Genomic DNA, 17136 nt, shown 5'->3' on the forward strand with positions numbered 1-17136 from the left:
AAATATTTTTTCTATAGTAGAAAATCTTATTTTAGCTTAAAGATTGAAATTTGCTCTCTATTCCAAAGTGTGATTTAATGTCTTTTTTTAGAAGATATGAGTATTTGCAGCTAATTTTTAGTTCACAGAGAAGCAGTGGGACCAGTAATAAAGACTTCAGTGAAGAACAAATAATCAGAATTATCTAAAGAAACATTGGGCAGGAAGCTAATTGATTAACTTAACAATTGATCTCCCTAATTGTAAATATTGACCATTTCAGGTTGTTTGTATATATATATATATATATATATATATATATATATATATATATATATATATATATATAAAACAAGTGTTTCTTTTGAAACATTATTATTTATTTAGAATCAAATATGGTACCAAGATGTTCCTCCTCCCATTTTATCTACTTCTTCTATCTATTCCCTTTCTTCTTTTTATCATCAATTATTAGAAACTGCCAGGCATATAGTTTATGCTCAGTAAAGATTTATAAAGGAATGAGTGAATGAATATTTAAATAATAGTACAATAGTTTGACAAGTTTTGTAATACCCAAACTAGATTAACTTTTTCTGATACATAAGTATATTTACCAAGGGGGAATTTACTGCAAATATCAACACATCTTATATAAAATGATAGTTGGAAAGAATGAAAACAAGATACAATGACATGTGTCTTTTTAGAACATCTCAAGTAAAATATTTTATTTTCTCTTTTTTTTTTCTGCAACAGAACTTTCTCATCTACTATTTTAAAGTATATATTGTGGAGACCACTTGTCTAGGCATTCTCCTGGGAGCAGTTTCACACACACACCGGCCATTGGGGCATTCATGAACCAAACTGGGTAGACTCTTATTACTTCTTATTTAGAAAAGTCTGGACACCTGTGTCTAGTACATATGCCCTGGGTTGAAACAGTAAAGTGAACGGTTTAGAATCATATTCTCCACCCCCATATCTAACTCTGAGAGCTTTGATTTTTCTCACGGGATCTACAGGTCAATTTACTTAATAGCTTTCAGATTTATCATCTCATCCAAGTGCAACTCAACAGTGAAGGCACGTCTTTGAAAGAAACCAGACTTTCTGAATTAGGAGCCCCTTATGACTTTCTCTGTTCTGCCATTTTTATTTTACACATAGTAATACAGGCCCACCACAATATTATTTTTTTGAAAAACCTACTGGGCAAACCTATATTTTAGACATAAACATCACATGGGAATGGACAAGAGACCACAGAAAATTATTTTAAAGTGTTTTGAAATTTGATTCAAGTAATTCTTTTTGGTTTTTCCTAAAACTATAGGGTTCTAAAAACGAGTCATTTTCAAAGGACTTTTTTCTAAAGAAAAATGTGTCAAGTTTTTCTACGTAGTGTGACTTTGCTTCTGTGAGATAATAGATTGAATCTGAATTTACCTGCAATATCCTCTAGACTTGAATAGACCATTTAAAAGCTATTGGAGTCTATGACAAAATGTGCAGAAAGAATATTTTGAACTTGGTGACTATGTTAAGTGTGTTTTATTAAAGCAGAAAACTATCACTCTTTTTATTATCAACTAATATTTCATCAAATTTCATCAGCCCCTATATTCAGATCATCCTAAAATATAGACAGTACATTGATGCTATAAGAAAGTTCCAAATATGAATATGTTGAGATAAAAGCTACATCTTCCACAAATGACTAAAAGCCTAAAATATATATCTCCCTATATTGGACTTCTGAGATACATGTGTACATTTCAGAAGGTTTTAATTGATATTATGTGTCTTCTGTAAGTGACATTGAAAATATTTGAAGCTAGGAATCCTTACCTGTTTGATTATCAAGGGTCTGAATAAAGGGTTTTCACTGTATGTCTACACAAACACATGCTTTTGTTTAACTCAGTGTATTGGGCAACTTTGATCTGTAGACACAAGGGCCATTTATGGTGTAAATTATGGAAATATGCTTCTCATGTAACAAAGGCCCATATTATTAAGCGGTGAATGTTACAAAAATAATGTGTAGTGTAAATGCATCTTTAACACGACAGAGAGCATTCTTCTTTGATAAATATACTTTTCTGCATGAAATCGTATTTAAAAGCTAACTTGCAGTGGCAACTTTTTTTTTGGTGACAATTCAATATTTTGTTCTTTTTGTGGGTGTTCTGTTTGTTTGCAGTCAGATGAGTGAGCCTCATAGCGGTTTGACGCTCAAATGTGCCAAGTGTGGAGTAGTTTCAACAACAGCTTTGTCAGCCACCACCGCCAGTAACGCCATGTTAGTCCCAATCATTTACATCTTCTTGTGACAAATCTTTTACCGTGCATGTGAGAAAATGCTACGATGGAAAAAAAAAAAAATCATGTTTGCTAATATTAGAGCTAAGAGCATACTTAAATATTTATAGTTTGCAACGGCTTTTGTAACGATTGTGGGATTGTTTATCAAAAAATAAATAAAACTATCAAATGTTATCTGCTTTGTGGTTTCCAAGTTAATGTCTTGGTGCCACCTACAAGAATGCTTTGTTGAACTGGGGTTTGGTTATCGCCTGGGGCATACGTATGTGCAGCTACGTAATGTCGCTTCCTCTGTGTTCCAACAGGGCGTCTCTTTGGAGCTCCTGTGTGGTGTTGCCCCTTCTGGCTCTGACGTGGATGTCTGCAGTTCTGGCCATGACAGACAAACGCTCCATCTTGTTTCAAATACTTTTTGCTGTGTTTGATTCATTGCAAGGCTTTGTGATTGTCATGGTCCACTGCATTCTCCGGAGAGAGGTGAGAAAGATCATTCTGCAAGAGAGAAGAATGATACCTAGAAGAGTCTTTTCCATGTTAACAAATAGGATCTTTTCTTTTAATAACTTGATCTTCAGGTTAAAGCTGGTCTCCTCTAAAGACAATCGTTTGGGAGTCAACGCTAAAGAGAAATGAAAAGGCAAAGGCAAAGTTCAAGGGGGCTCCTTGGACTCTGAAAGTGACAGATTAGAACAGATGGGGTGATGCAAGGAAAAACGCAACCAGAGGTGCCAAGAGCCAGGGACAGTGGGTTCAAGAGAGGCTATGTTGCAATCATAGGTGTAGATAAGAGCATGGGCGGCGTACCTAAAATGTAATTGCGATGGTATTTCTTAAACCTGTTCCTTAACTCATGCTTCTACACACAGCATAACCTCATTCCTCATACTTGACAGACTTTGTTTTAGAAAGAAAATGTTGAAGATGAACGAGGGGTTCTTTTGTCTCTGTACTAAGATGCGGTTAAGGTTACTCAAAGGGGATGATTTTGATATGGATGACAATGCTCAGAAAATACAAAATATGGACACAGTGGAGCATGATTGGGCAGTAATGGTCCCCAAGGACTGTAGGTCTGTAATCACAGTGCTTCTCCAGGTCCTGGTGAGGTTTGTTGGCAGCAGTGAAGGAAAGAAGTCATCCTTCATGAGACACTAACCTGCACCAAATCCATCAAGATCAATGATGGAGTTCAGACTTGAGTTGTTTAGGGATAAAATATTGTTTTCCAACTGGTGCAACAATTATTCCGAGTGCTTGCAAGCACCAATACGGTGTTTACAAGGTTTAGGAATCATTTGAGCATTTACTCTGGGGACGGTGGTGACTAAAACACACAGTGACACAGTGCCATGCTAGTAATTTTGAGAAGATGGTCTCCACTGTCATTTCACATTATCTAGCTTGTTTGAGAACTCTATTGTGATGGGCACATTGCAAAAAGATACATGCGCATCTGAGTACACATCCTATAGCTTTCACATTGATGAGTGATGGTAAGCACAGGTTTTTACCTCATTTACCAGATGAGGAGAACAGCATTTCTGAGCTACTTTAGTGTAATACAGATGTCAGCAATAAACCCACACGTGTATTCCCAGAACATCGTAGGATGAGAAACAATGAAAACAGAAGAATGATTTCACATTGCAAGGGGAAGGGGGGATTTCATCACTTAAAAAATCTGATCTAGGTCTTTGTTACCAAGACATCACAAATTTCTACCTAGAATATCAGCACTAAAACTCTTCCAAGTGTTGATTTTTTTATAGACCAAAGTTGCTTAAAAGTTAAAAAAGAAATTGAGCTATGTTCTTCTCCGACCGTAACTATCCCGAGAGTCTTCTGTGTTAATGTTATGTCTAATATGTTAATGTTATCTCTAATATGTTTATGTAACAAAATTGTTCAAAGTGTGTAGACACATGGTACATTTTTGATGGACGATTAAGGATGAATAGTGTGGGCTGTAAGCAAGATCCATGATTTATCTGCATGAGATTTTCAGAAGATATTAATACTTTAGGTGTTAAAGAGGAAAAAAATATCCCAACTCTAAATAAGCTTCTCTTTTTCTTCAGAAATAAGCTCTCTAAAAAGCCTTGGGCTATGATCAAAATATTCAGGTTTTAAAGTGACAGATATTTTGTTGGCTGATTCACAAAGTTGTGCTGCTTACATGAAGAAAAATGTTTGGCACAAAAATTCAATTCCATCAGAACTTTCCCATACTTGCTAATTGGACTAATAATTATCAAAAACATGATTTAAGGGTAATTAAATCATATAGTAAATGCTTCTGTTAAATAGGTGTCTGTAAATCTATATTTTCTGTATTTATTGGGAATAAGACTATGGATATTGGCCCTGTTATTATTGCATTTTCAATGATTAGTTCAAATTGAATAATTTTATAGTTGATAAATCAATAGCAGAGTGTCATGTCTCTCATTCCAACACTGAAATGGAAACTTGCATATCTAGTATTTTTTCATTGACCCTTAAAAATACCCTGTAACAGTGCTATAAATACACAGAGCAGATTTCAGTTATAGGCAAGTCTCTCAGAATTCCTCAGTGGCAATTGTTACCGAAAAACCAAAAGAACCCTGTTTAAATTTTGCAAATCCCAAAGACCACATCACTGAATTCATAGAAATTCTTTCTGACCTTCTAAATGTGTGTTGCCCGACGCTAGCAATGGGTCTATCTCATAGTACCTGTGATCACACTGCCCTAGCATTAACCACAGTCCAGGAGAATAAGACATCTTTCCATATCCTTGCTATATCCTGTGAACAAACATCTCATAAAAATAGACCAAAGCAAATAGTCTCAATAGCTACCTGTAACATATTGTATAATGACTCAAATCTAGTGATCTACTTGATAATCCCATAGGAGATGCTAGGAATACAGTTTTATCCCTACTGCTTTCTTCACTTTAAAATATTTTCGTCACAATAATTCAAGATAATTTGTATGGACTTTTTCTTTCTTTCTTTCTTTTTATTTGTTTAATATTTATGGTGTTCTTGCTGTATGCCAGCACCTAAGCTAAATGTTTATTTTTTAAATATGTATTTATTTATTTATTTGCCTGTGACATGCAGCTTGTGGGATCTTATTTCCCCAACCAGGGATTGAACTCGGACCCTCGGCAGTGAACGCGCAGAGTCCTAACCACTAGACTGCCAAGGAATTCCCTGGTCTTTTTCTTTCTTAAAAGTGTATAAGCAATGTAAGGAATATTTCCTTCAATTTAGAAAGGGACTGGGTACAGATAAACATATTTCTGTTTCTGTGTATTTTTGATACATACTAACATAAAGTGGTTGTTTGTAGTCTTTAATGATTCATCCAATATGAATTCAAAAGGCTTTGGAAGCAACCTATGTGTCCATCGACAGAGAAATGGATAAAGAAGCTGTGGCACATATATGCAATGGAATATTAGCCACAAAAGGAAACGAAATTGAGTTATTTATAGTGAGGTGGATGGACTCAAGAGTCTATCGTACAGAGTGAAGGAAGTCAGAAAGAGAAAAACAAATACCATATGCTAACACATATACATGGAATCTAATAAAAAAAAATGGTTCTGAGGAACCTAGGAACAGGACAGGAATAAAGATGCAGATGTAGAGAATGGACCTGAGGACACGGGGAGGGGGCAGGGTAAGCTGGGACGAAGTGAGAGAGTGGCATGGACATATATATACTACCCAATGTAAAAGAGATACCTAGTGGGAAGCAGCCACATAGCACAGGGAGATCAGCTCAGTGCTTTGTGACCATGTAGAGGGGTGGGATAGGGCGGGTGGGAGGGAGATGCAAGAGGTTGGGGATATGGGGATATATGTATACATATAGCTGATTCACTTTGTTATACAGAAGAAACTAACACACCACTGTAAAGCAATTATACTCCAATAAAGATGTTAAAAAAAAAAGTCAAAGATAAAACAACAAAAAAAGGCTTTACCCATATTGACTTTTACAGTCTTCTATGAAGCAGGTGGGTCTGCACAGAGAGGAAGAGAGCCTTGCAGTTTAAGGAGAAAAGAAATGAAATACTGTAACTGTGGCATTTTGAATGTGATGTGTGTGGGGCTTCATCCATTTTAAAAGTGGCTTTGCTTTCAGTGGCTCGAATTAGAAAACCTAAATTATTTCAAGTCAGGAGGGGAAGGAGAAAGGATCATCCTACTACCATCTCAACTCAATTATATTCCACTTTTCTAAAAAAGCAAATTGGTTCTTTGACTAGCAGTTTGTTGTGACCTCCAGAGCTGATATCTTAATATTTCAGTTTCATAAAATGTTTATTCTTGAAGTACAGGGTCTTCTTCTGAAGTCCCTTTCTCTTTTGAATTGCTTTAGCAGATGTCACTGACAGAAGTGCAAACACCAAGAGGGAATAAGAATATTTTTAAAAATTAAACCATCTGATTTATCACAACACATTACTTTCAGCAACAAACCTAGATCTTGGAAACTAATATGTGTCATACGTAATGAGACAGAATCTAACAGAACAAATATAGGTGCTTCCTTCATTTAGCCATCATTTCTTGAGAAGAATTCATTTGCAGCATGCACATAGCGACATAGCTACTATTTACTATTCTCCACATTGCTATGGAAATTCTAACTGCACAAGAGTTATGAAAGCTTTGAAATAGTTCCTGTTGCTAGGAAACCACTTTCCTGGTGCCTTCACATTCTTCTCATCTCTCCTGTCTCTGGCTCTGCCTGGCTCTAAGACAGTCGGGCAGCTTGATGTCAGAGGGGTAAAATAACAAGATTGTAGTACAAAATAAGCTACAATAAAACCCCTTCACTGGAAGGAAGGGAAAAAGGAAAGTACTTAAATGGATAATTTTGTTGTATCGGTATGTGAGGATCCTAGGGCTGCTCTGTACATCAGTAACAGGGCCAAGCTCATCTTTCTCTTTCCCCAGCGCTGGCAGGAGAGCCAAGCTCCGCCAGAGGAGGTCCCAGAAGTTTCATCCAAACCTGGGAAGTGATTTTGTAACAAATGCTTAAAATAAACATGAACAGTTCTTTTCTTTCTTTCTGTTTCTCCCACTCCCTTCCACCTTTTTTTTTTTCTGTCAATGTCCCATTTCATCTTATTGTTTTCATAAAAATACAGATAAACAAACTTATTTACAAACACATGACAGTGATCATATGAAGCAGACAAGCCTCCTTAGCTATCTCATGTAAAACCAATATTCTCCCCAAATCATTTTAAAACGTAAATGAGGCCAGTAGTGGTGAAATAACTAGAGAGCAATTTGAAAAGAGGTCGTATTGCATATAAAAAAGTTCAGATGGAGAGTTGCATGAATCTCCCAGCTTGATCTACAGGGAATTTAGGTAGGACTCATGACCACGGAAGAAGGTACATTGTACAGCCCCCTGAAAAGCAGGGGCTTCAGTGGGTTTTGAAGATGGGGGTGTGGGTGATAGGAAACTTCAGAACTTAACGGGGTCCTGATTAAGAAAGCAAAAGTTTCAAGTGGAGGAAAATGGAGAGAGGGTCCCGGGCATACGACTTGCAAGAAATGAAGCCTGTGGTGAGTGGTAGAGAGTTGACTCTCCTCTGAGACCACCTGGGGCACATGGGGGCATAAAACAAGTGGAGAGATTTTTTTTTTAGTTGCTCTGACTGCAGCACCAAGAGAAAGACAGAACTGACGACATTTAAGGGCACAGCACTAAGTGATGTTTTAGAGCTTTCTCCTTGGGGTGTGCAGCGGCCTTGGTGAGAGGCCACAGTGTGTCGTGAAGAATAAATTTTAGAAGGTGGGTGAGTTGCCCAGGGTGGGGAGTGTTAGGGTCCTCGTCCTTGCTCAGAGGGGTGTTGGGTTAAAGGGAGAGCAAGGTGGGTTGCTAAGAGCTTTATCTTAGTCGTGCTGAATTGAAGCTTTCAAAAGAAATACATTTAAAGATTTTGTTTGTTTTGTTTTTAATAAGATAGAATGTGTGTCTGGAAGTGGGAGGATGGCTAAAGCTACCGCAATAAAGCTGGATTTTAATCGGAACAGAGGGTAGGAAGCACAGAGAGTGCCTTTAAATAGGAGCGTAGACAGGACCCAAGGAAGGACCATATAAAACCCTCTATACTTTTCCCCAGAAATCACCAGCCTCCCTTCACTCAATAGTCATCTCACCTCTTAGGCAGGAAAATATAAGTCTTATATCTCACTCCAGATTAGGTTTTCCTGATTGGAGCATAGTTGCAATTATGTCATGGATATTTCTACCCATCTTAATCTGCATGCGTGGTTCTCCAACTCCATACAGGAGGTTAACAAAAGCATGAAGTCAGATTAGTACAATGGCATCAGTGAACAAATTAAGACACAGAGAGCTCATGGCAGAGATTGGCAAACTCTGGCATGTCCGCCAGGTAGCATCCAGCCATGGCTTACTGTTACCCAAAATTCTTCAAGTGCCTGCCTGCATGAAAGGGCAAATCTCACCTCTCTCTCTCTTCAGACCCCAGGATCCCAGCTTGCAACAGTGTTAAGCTGGTGACAGGAAGTTGAGTATGTTTGGAGTAAAGTTTTAAAATTAATAAAAGAAATAAGAGGTCATGAGTTAGGTTTTTATTTTCTGCTTTGACGTGGATGGCGCGAGGCTATGATGAAGTATCTTCGGTGAAGGCATGGGTGGAGGTGGCTGGTGTATGACTTCCCTTTCCTTCTTTTCTCTCCTGCATGCCGAAGAAATACTGTTACATTTTTTCAGATCCTGTATGTGAAATGCTGTCTGGGGCAGCTTATGTGACCCCCAAATCTGATACAAAAAATAGTAAAAGCTGTGAGAATTTTGAGACTAAGTGAAAGATCCTTTAGGTGTTAGAGAATTCCGATAGAACATCATTAGGACTGAAAGTTGGGACCGAAGTCCATATTTTCCCTTCCACATATAGCAAATGACAAACCATTTTTGTTCATTTCCCTTGCTCTCAGAGAGGTCAAATAATATTTTAATAGTGTGTAGTCATTCATGGTGCTTCTGTGAATTGGTATTAGACCCATGAAATTGACAACACTCTTGTTCATTTAATGTTGAAATTATATGAAATTTCATGTAATTAAAAAGCCATTTGTACAGATGTGAATCAATAGAAACAATAGTCGATATTCGATTTAGAAAATAACCAGAACATTTAAGAAACTTCTCTCCTCCCAAGCTAACAATCAAAAAAATCACAAGAATGTAACTTTAAAAAAAAAAAAAAAAAGAATGTAACTTTATTTCTTTTCTTTGCTTAAAATGATCTTCTGGAATTGGGAAGTCAGGAAGAAAAACTGGAGGTAAAGCTGTCTTCTTAAAAGGTGAAGCTTTGGGGTCTGTAGCTAAATACAGAGCCTGTTTCAAACAGTGCAGCTCTCTCCTGAAGCTTCCTCTGAATTGCAGCACTGCCAAGCAATGCTCCCTGCTCTTCCCCAGCAATCTCTAAATCTGGCACCGACTCTCACAGTGACATTGCCAGCTGTCGTCGGAGCGGGGACCAGCAGAGAAGCTCTCGCTGGCGGCTGCTGAGATGAACCGAATCACTGTCCCTAGGGGAGGGACAGGAGAGAGACACGCCCTGTGGACCTCTTTGAACTCTGGTCTCATCCAGGAATCTGTCCACAGGAAAAGGGTTGATAGCTTTTTCAAGAGATTTTAGAGCAGCCCCAGCAGGATCTGGTCGGGATAACTTTGGTGGTGCCTGGCAGGATCCTTTCAGAAGACAACCTGTTAGCTTATTGTGTTCACCTCACCTTATTTTTGGAGATGTTTCTTGCCACTCTTTTTTATTTCACAACATGATACCAGGTTTCCTTAAAGTCTCCTAAATATTACAGGGCTATTCACATATCAGTTCTTTGCTACACCCCCGATACTTTTTAACCCTCTGTCTGACGTCAAGGTGGAAGATCTATGGCAGAGTATTATAAAAAGAGGACATTTTGAAATCTAGATTTTAACTGTGCCAAAATTGGTATTAAATGTTTAATTATTCTAGACGGGTTTGTTTAAAAATTGTATTTACTGGTCCTACATAAGTTTAAAACATGATTGATATTGGAAGAATTCAGGTATAATGATTTTAATATCTAAAAAGAAATTTTAAATTAAATTGGAACCTCAAATAAGTGACTTGTTCTCCACAGTCAGTCAGCTTAAGGAGCTTAAATAGTAAATATCTGCATCTTCTAACAGTTATTTTTCTTCAGTCTTAATCACAAGGCAAGAAAGACACCAAGACTATTATTGGCCAGCGTTGTAAATGCTCCTTTGGGCACAGAAAGTTTTAATTTCAGCATGCAATAGCCAGGTCGAGATTCTGTCTTTTGTTTGTTTTTATGCTTTCTCCTTGTTCGGAATTAAGGTCCTTGTAGACTTGCTTTCTTAAAACTTCTAGCTGTTCTCCATAAGTACAATACACATTAGTTCACCAAAGATAAAAGTCTCTTTGTTTACCTGATAGAACATTCATTTAGTTATCAAAATGTTTTCAAATAGCTGCAGATGCATTTTCCAGGTACTGTCCTGCTTGAAACACCCTTTTCTGTGATAGTACAAAATCTAGTCTAATCATGCTTCCCTGTCAGTGCTGGATAAATATTTAAGGCTAGTTCAGCTAGATTGCCTGAATGTATTTTTAAGATTTTTTTTTTAATCAAACAGAAGAATTTCTCCTGCAAATCTTTCTGAATTAGAAGGAACAGAGGCACTAAAAGTGTCAGAGAATCCAATACTTAAATCATGGCATTTATATGACCAGTAAAATGACCTTGAATTTACTGTAGACTTTTTATGCTTTTCTGTTTTATATTTCTTGTGACTAGCATTGACTGATTCATGGAGCTGACATCATTCTCCAGTATGGAAATGCCCTTAATCCATTGTCGTATTTGGGAGTTTGGTAGTTTAAGGTATCGATTTTGTATGTGTGTGTTATGAAAAGGAGATTTCTTTTATATCTCCTTCAAGCAATCAGATAGTGGATTTTGAAGAGAAACTGACAGGAGTTGCTTTTCCGTATTTCATTGTCAGACAAAAATATCCTTGACAACTGCACTCTGAAGGCCTGAAAATAGAGTGGCTGGTGAACAAGCGTTAATGTTTCGTTTTACCAAGGGCCACCTTTCATATTTTATGGGTGCTGGTGCTCAGAAGCAGATTTGAAACAAATTCATGTGACAAGCTCCTGGAAGGCAACATTTCTAACACATTATTTATCTTCTTTTATAAAGTGTGTGCTTCTTTAACAGTTGCCTCGGGGCACAAACAGAAAATTGGCAAGTACCTATTTTTCTGACATTAGTTCTTAGAATTTTTCTTCTGAAACAGATATACTTTCTTAGAGTTTTCCCCCAAATGCGAATTTCTGTGTAACAGAAACAGAGATCATCCGGCAAACAGGAGACGCATTACCCTAGTGTATAATGATCTTCTGATTATTAATTGTATCGCTTTATGTCTCACAGCTATGACTTCTTAATCTAAGAAGCATTCGCTTCTAAAGAGTCTAGTTTGTCCATGCCATGTCTCCTCCAAGGGAGAAGCTGGATGAATTACTTCCAAATAGGCATCCAGTTCTTCAGGAAAAGATGATCAGACTAAATTTCACTGAGCCTGAACTTTTACTGATGTGTCTGAAAGAGGAAATAAGAAATTACCTCACCCAGTTGTCTCAGACAACTCCTTGTTCTTTTTTTCCAGAAAGTTTCAGATTTAGAAATATTAGAATATACACACTACTATAGATAAAATAGATGAACAACAAGGACCTACTGTATAGCACAGGGAACTCAATATCTTGTAATAACCTGTAACAGAAGAGAATCTGAAAAAGGATATATATATATATATTATATGTATAACTGAATCACCCTGCTGTACACCTGAGACTAACACAGCATTGTAAGTTAACTATACTTCGATTAAAAAATGGTTAAAAAAAGAAATATTAGAATCAGAAAATGGAAGGGTCAGAGAATATGGAGCCCACCCCCCGCTTAATTCACAGCCATAGTGGTTGCATCACCAGGATCAGAATCTGAGGGGAGAAATCCAGCACGTGGGCAGAGGTCTCATGATGGAACTGCAGCCAGGGCTCAGTGGTGGTAACTAAACTTCATGTCACTTTCCACATCTTGCCGTTTGGGAAACAGGCTGCTAACGAATTTTTGAAATGGGTGAGAGGAGCTGAAAACAGCTTAATAGGCTCAGGGTTTTTTATGGCCAATACATAAACTACGCACATCTCACAACAAGTGACAGGATAGTTTATACACATGCTTTGCAAAACTGGACATCATTATGTTTCCCTTGGTGGCCCCTACAATGGTGCTTCAGGAAAATAGAAGGAATGCCACATCATCTGTGCTTTGTTTGATAACCCGATAAGACAGATTATAATAAACAAGGAGGGGAGTAACAATAATGTGAAGTCAGAAAAGCCAAATACTAGTAAAATGACGTTGCCATTGACTTGGCTTATGGTGATGCCCACCGGCAAGCTCGTTAGGGGCCTAATGAGCTGCAGGAGGTGGACGGACTAGCAGACACAGAGGTACCACGACGTCAGAATAGCTGTCGGCTGATTTGTGTGTTTGTTATTCATCTATTCAGGTTTATCCATGTGCTGTTTAACAAAGGATTTAACGTTCTTCGAACTTCCTTGTGATGTGTTTGTTCTTTGCTCAGAATCCAGTTGTGAAAGTATATTAAGGAAGTTCGGCTTTGCTAAGTGGCCTTTTTTTTTTCCACGAGAATCAACCAGAAACAGAGTAGTTTTTGTTACCTTTTGGTTTCATTGTGTGTGGGGTTTTTGGTTTTGTTTTGTTTTGTTTTGTTTGCACATAAGGGCACATAGTACTTGAAGCAAGACAAGAAATGGTCTCCCCAATATGCATTACATAAGACATAAAAGGAAAATCCCAGATCAATTTTGGTCGACAGATCATTGAGTCATCTCATTCTTCCCAATGTTTAAAGCTGTTGTGAAGATTATGCCATACCGAATAGTAAATCCCCCTTGAAAGACAGGCATATTGTTTGTAGCAGTGGAAATAATCCTGCCGTCGGGCAAGAATGATTAGTATTGAGCCAGACACAGGCATCGGCACAGCTGAGGAGTTCCCAGCACCTCCCTCTACAGATGTTGGTAAATGATGAATTCCCTGGGCATGGACCAAAGTCCAAGTGCACCAAGTAAACAAAACGGGTATTGGATCATAAAAACAGTGATAATGGTTTTCTCAGTCAATTGCCAATATGGACAGTATCTGGTCATTACCAAGAGAGAAGAAAATGAATGTTTGTCCTTTTTTCACAGGTTCAAGATGCATTTAGATGCCGATTGAGAAACTGTCAGGACCCAATCAATGCTGATTCTTCCAGTTCTTTTCCTAACGGGCATGCTCAAATCATGGTGAGCTTTTAATTCCCCTCTGAGTCTTCATTCAGTCATGATTTCTCAAGGGAATAAGCAAATATTCTTAGTCGTAAAATAGTATCAAAATTCCATTTTGAATGACTTTGACTGTAGTTTGGTCACAGGCTTGGAACTCTGATACCAGATGGCGGTTCTGTCTGGACTGGTTAGGAGTCCTGGATCTGTTACTGGACCCTTGATGTGTTGAGTGTGGAGTTTCTGGGTGACACCAGGGGGTATGTTCATCCTCACACAGAGTTAGGGTTAACAGTGTGTCCATAGGATCATGTTTGTTTACAGATCAGAACAGGATGGTACCTGCACATCTGGTCTTAAAGCAAGACCTGAAGTGGTTCTCGCCTTGCTTCCCATTCAGATTCCTCAGAGGAGCCGCACTCCAGAGCAAGGAAAAGCCAGCATCCTGGGATAGAACCCAGGCATTGGTGGCTCCAGGGGGCAGCCCAAGACGAGAGCCACTGCCCTAAAGTATGAGGGGCAGACACACTCCCAGAAGAAGGCCAACCATTGTACATGAGCTCTGACTGTTGTTGGGATAAGGGGTACTTTACACATAACCACTTCCGTATATTTTAGAAATGAAGTAAGGTTTAAACTGTGTCATTAACATCATGGCTTAAATAGAGTTTTCTTAGTAATATGCTTGATTTATTATCGATGTATTTGGATTAGGCAACACAAAAACAGTCTAAACGGTATACTAGTAACTAAGACAGGAGAAGGAATAATTAATTCCTTATTAAATACAAAGAGATAAATACTGATATCTTGAATCTAAGAATTGATTAAGATGGGCTAATTTGGGCTTCCCTGCTGGCGCAGTGGTTGAGAGTCCGCCTGCTTATGCAGGGGACATGGGTTCGTGCCCCGGTCCGGGAAGATCCCACATGCTGCGGAGCGGCTGGGCCTGTGAGCCATGGCTGCTGAGCCTGCGTGTCCGGAGCCTGTGCTCTGCAACGGGAGAGGCCACAACAGTGAGAGGACCGCGTACCACAAAAAAAAAAAAAAAAAAGATGGGCTAATTTAATTTCACCATTAAAAATAAACTAATTTGTTTACAGTAAAAGTTTGGGGAAAATATGAGGATGGAACTAAACTCTAAGCAGGTTCTAGGCCAGATTAGTATTGTTTAATCTTCAATTTTAATTCCTAAGCCTGAAAGTCTTTTGTCACATTTGCATGAAAATGTATCATCAGAAGAGCCTAGTTTGACTACTAAGGATTTGACAAAGCTGTATTATAAGATATTGCATTACAAACAATATATTCAAAATCAATGCATAAAAATATAAATAACAAAGACATTTATTTAAGTATCTTCATAATATTTCACATTCTAATCTTTTTATTGTGGTTTAAGGAATTGCCTTGAAATTCTGTTTTTTTACATCTGGTGTTAGATGACCGTGGGTATAGTTTTGCCTTATTAAAGTCATACACCATGTTCCCACTGATTTTATCCAACATGTGGTCTCTAGAAAATACTCTTGAAAACAATTTGATTATTCCTTGATAAACTTCCTTTGCACAAAACAATATCCTGGTATCTCATAGTCAGATATTTGTTAACTTCAGATAATTTGGTCAGTAAAAGTCACTTGAGGTCTTCATTAAATGATGATTCTATGTCATTATTTCTTGTTACAGACAGACTTTGAAAAGGATGTAGACATTGCTTGTAGATCAGGTAAGAATATTTGAATTTTGAAAATATAATCATTAGATGTTGAATAATTTTTATGATTTTGATTTTAAAGAAAATGCTGTGGTTTACCCATCACATATTCCTGTAAATGTGTAAATTGAGTCTTTCAACTGGAAACATTGTAATAGCAGATGTAGGAGAGGGGGGAGGGAATGAGAGAGAGGGAGAATATGAATGGGGAATGCGAGGAAGTGAAAATGGTTGATTGGAAGTACTGTGACTGCAGGAAAGCATTGACTTGGAGACAGAAGCCTTCCATCCACCTATTACTGGTTGTCAGGTGTAAGGCCGGTCAAGTTGGTGTCTCTCTGTGCCTCAATTTCATCATCCATGCTGGAAGGATGAAATACCATTGTGTGTGAGTGTGTTTGGGTGCGTGTGTGTGTATCACAGCTTTGTTGCTGTATTTTCAGAGCATGCGCACACCGTCTTAGAGAGCTGGGTCCCAGGGACAGTGTTCCCAACGTCTGTTCTCCAGCCTGTGGACACCCACCAAGAGTAGATGAATAATGTTCCTTTATATTGGGACAAAATATACCTTATTTAACCTTTTATTCATTGGTTTTCGTGGTGCCTTTGAGAATAAGAGTGAATATCCACTTCACCTAACTATCCAAATATTTGAAAGCAAATACTACTTAGCCCAATCTAGGTCTTTTTTTTTTTTTTTCCAGACTAAACAAACCATGTTTCTTCACTCATTCCTCAGAACATCCTCCCAGGCAGACATGGTACCCCAGGTGTCAATCATTTGAAATTATGGTGCCCAATTTTAACTATGCTGCCCACACCTAGCCAGCATTTATCACAGTTGGCTCTTTCCTTGTATTAATGCTATCTACCTTTGCATCTGATTTCATAGCAGCTGGTACAGTACCAGTGTCAACTGATTATCATTTAAAATTCCCAAGACTTTTTGTAGTAGCTGTCAGGGATTTCCCAGTCTATGATTTGTAAAAGTTCTGGGGTTTTTTTGTTTGTTTGTTTTTTTAGTCCTTGATGAAAAATCTAGCCTTTGCATTTATCTCTATTTGCTACTATCTTACTGGTTTTAGGTTACCATTCTATCCATTTGAAATTGTTTGGCCTTTGAAATTTTGATAAGAATGCCTTCTAAATCTTCATCCAAACTTTACAAATAAAGGAGTTATATTCATCTTGTTCTCTTTTGTTAAAATACCCATTTTCCCCAGATTCATTGTATTCTGAGATTTAGTATTCTTAATATTAGGCCAGTATCATTATTTTATTAGAAAAAAATTCTTTTAATTTTTCATTTTCTGTCCGTGCCTTTTTTTAGCTGAACTTATCAGGAACTTGCCCCTGTGTTTTTCTAAAGATTTCCTTCCATGTTGAGGTATATTCAGTGTTAAAGTCTCAATTCCTGGTCTCTGAATAATCTTTCCCTAAGTTTTGTTGAAATTCACTTTCCCAAAGGGTGGAGTGTATATCTGATTATGCTAACTATTCAGGTGCTTTTTGCTTTGTCTTGGTTTTATTTGCATTTTGCGCTTCACAACTTGACTAATTTCTCTCAAAATTCCCATCACTTCAACATCACATTTGTATGTGTAGGTGGTGTTGATTTGTTTATGTTTTATATTCAAAATTTGGATATCCATTTTAAGTAAGTCAAAGAAATAGTTAAATTTCT

General features: G+C 37.7%; 1 protein-coding gene across 1 annotated transcript in view; it reads left to right on the forward strand.

The window, feature by feature from the left end:
• ADGRB3 (adhesion G protein-coupled receptor B3) overlaps window positions 1-17136 on the forward strand; it is a gene marked incomplete at both ends in the record, with an annotated part of 793681 nt that overhangs the window by 747653 nt on the left and 28892 nt on the right. The window contains 4 exons of the mRNA XM_082669119.1: window positions 2189-2287; window positions 2616-2787; window positions 13661-13756; window positions 15425-15464. Of these exons, the coding sequence (XP_082525245.1) occupies window positions 2189-2287; window positions 2616-2787; window positions 13661-13756; window positions 15425-15464 (407 nt within the window). The remainder of the gene's footprint in view (window positions 1-2188; window positions 2288-2615; window positions 2788-13660; window positions 13757-15424; window positions 15465-17136) is intronic.

The sequence above is a fragment of the Grampus griseus genome, assembly GCF_964374135.1.
Source record: "Grampus griseus genome assembly, chromosome: 13".
In the NCBI taxonomy this organism is placed as follows: domain Eukaryota; kingdom Metazoa; phylum Chordata; class Mammalia; order Artiodactyla; family Delphinidae; genus Grampus; species Grampus griseus.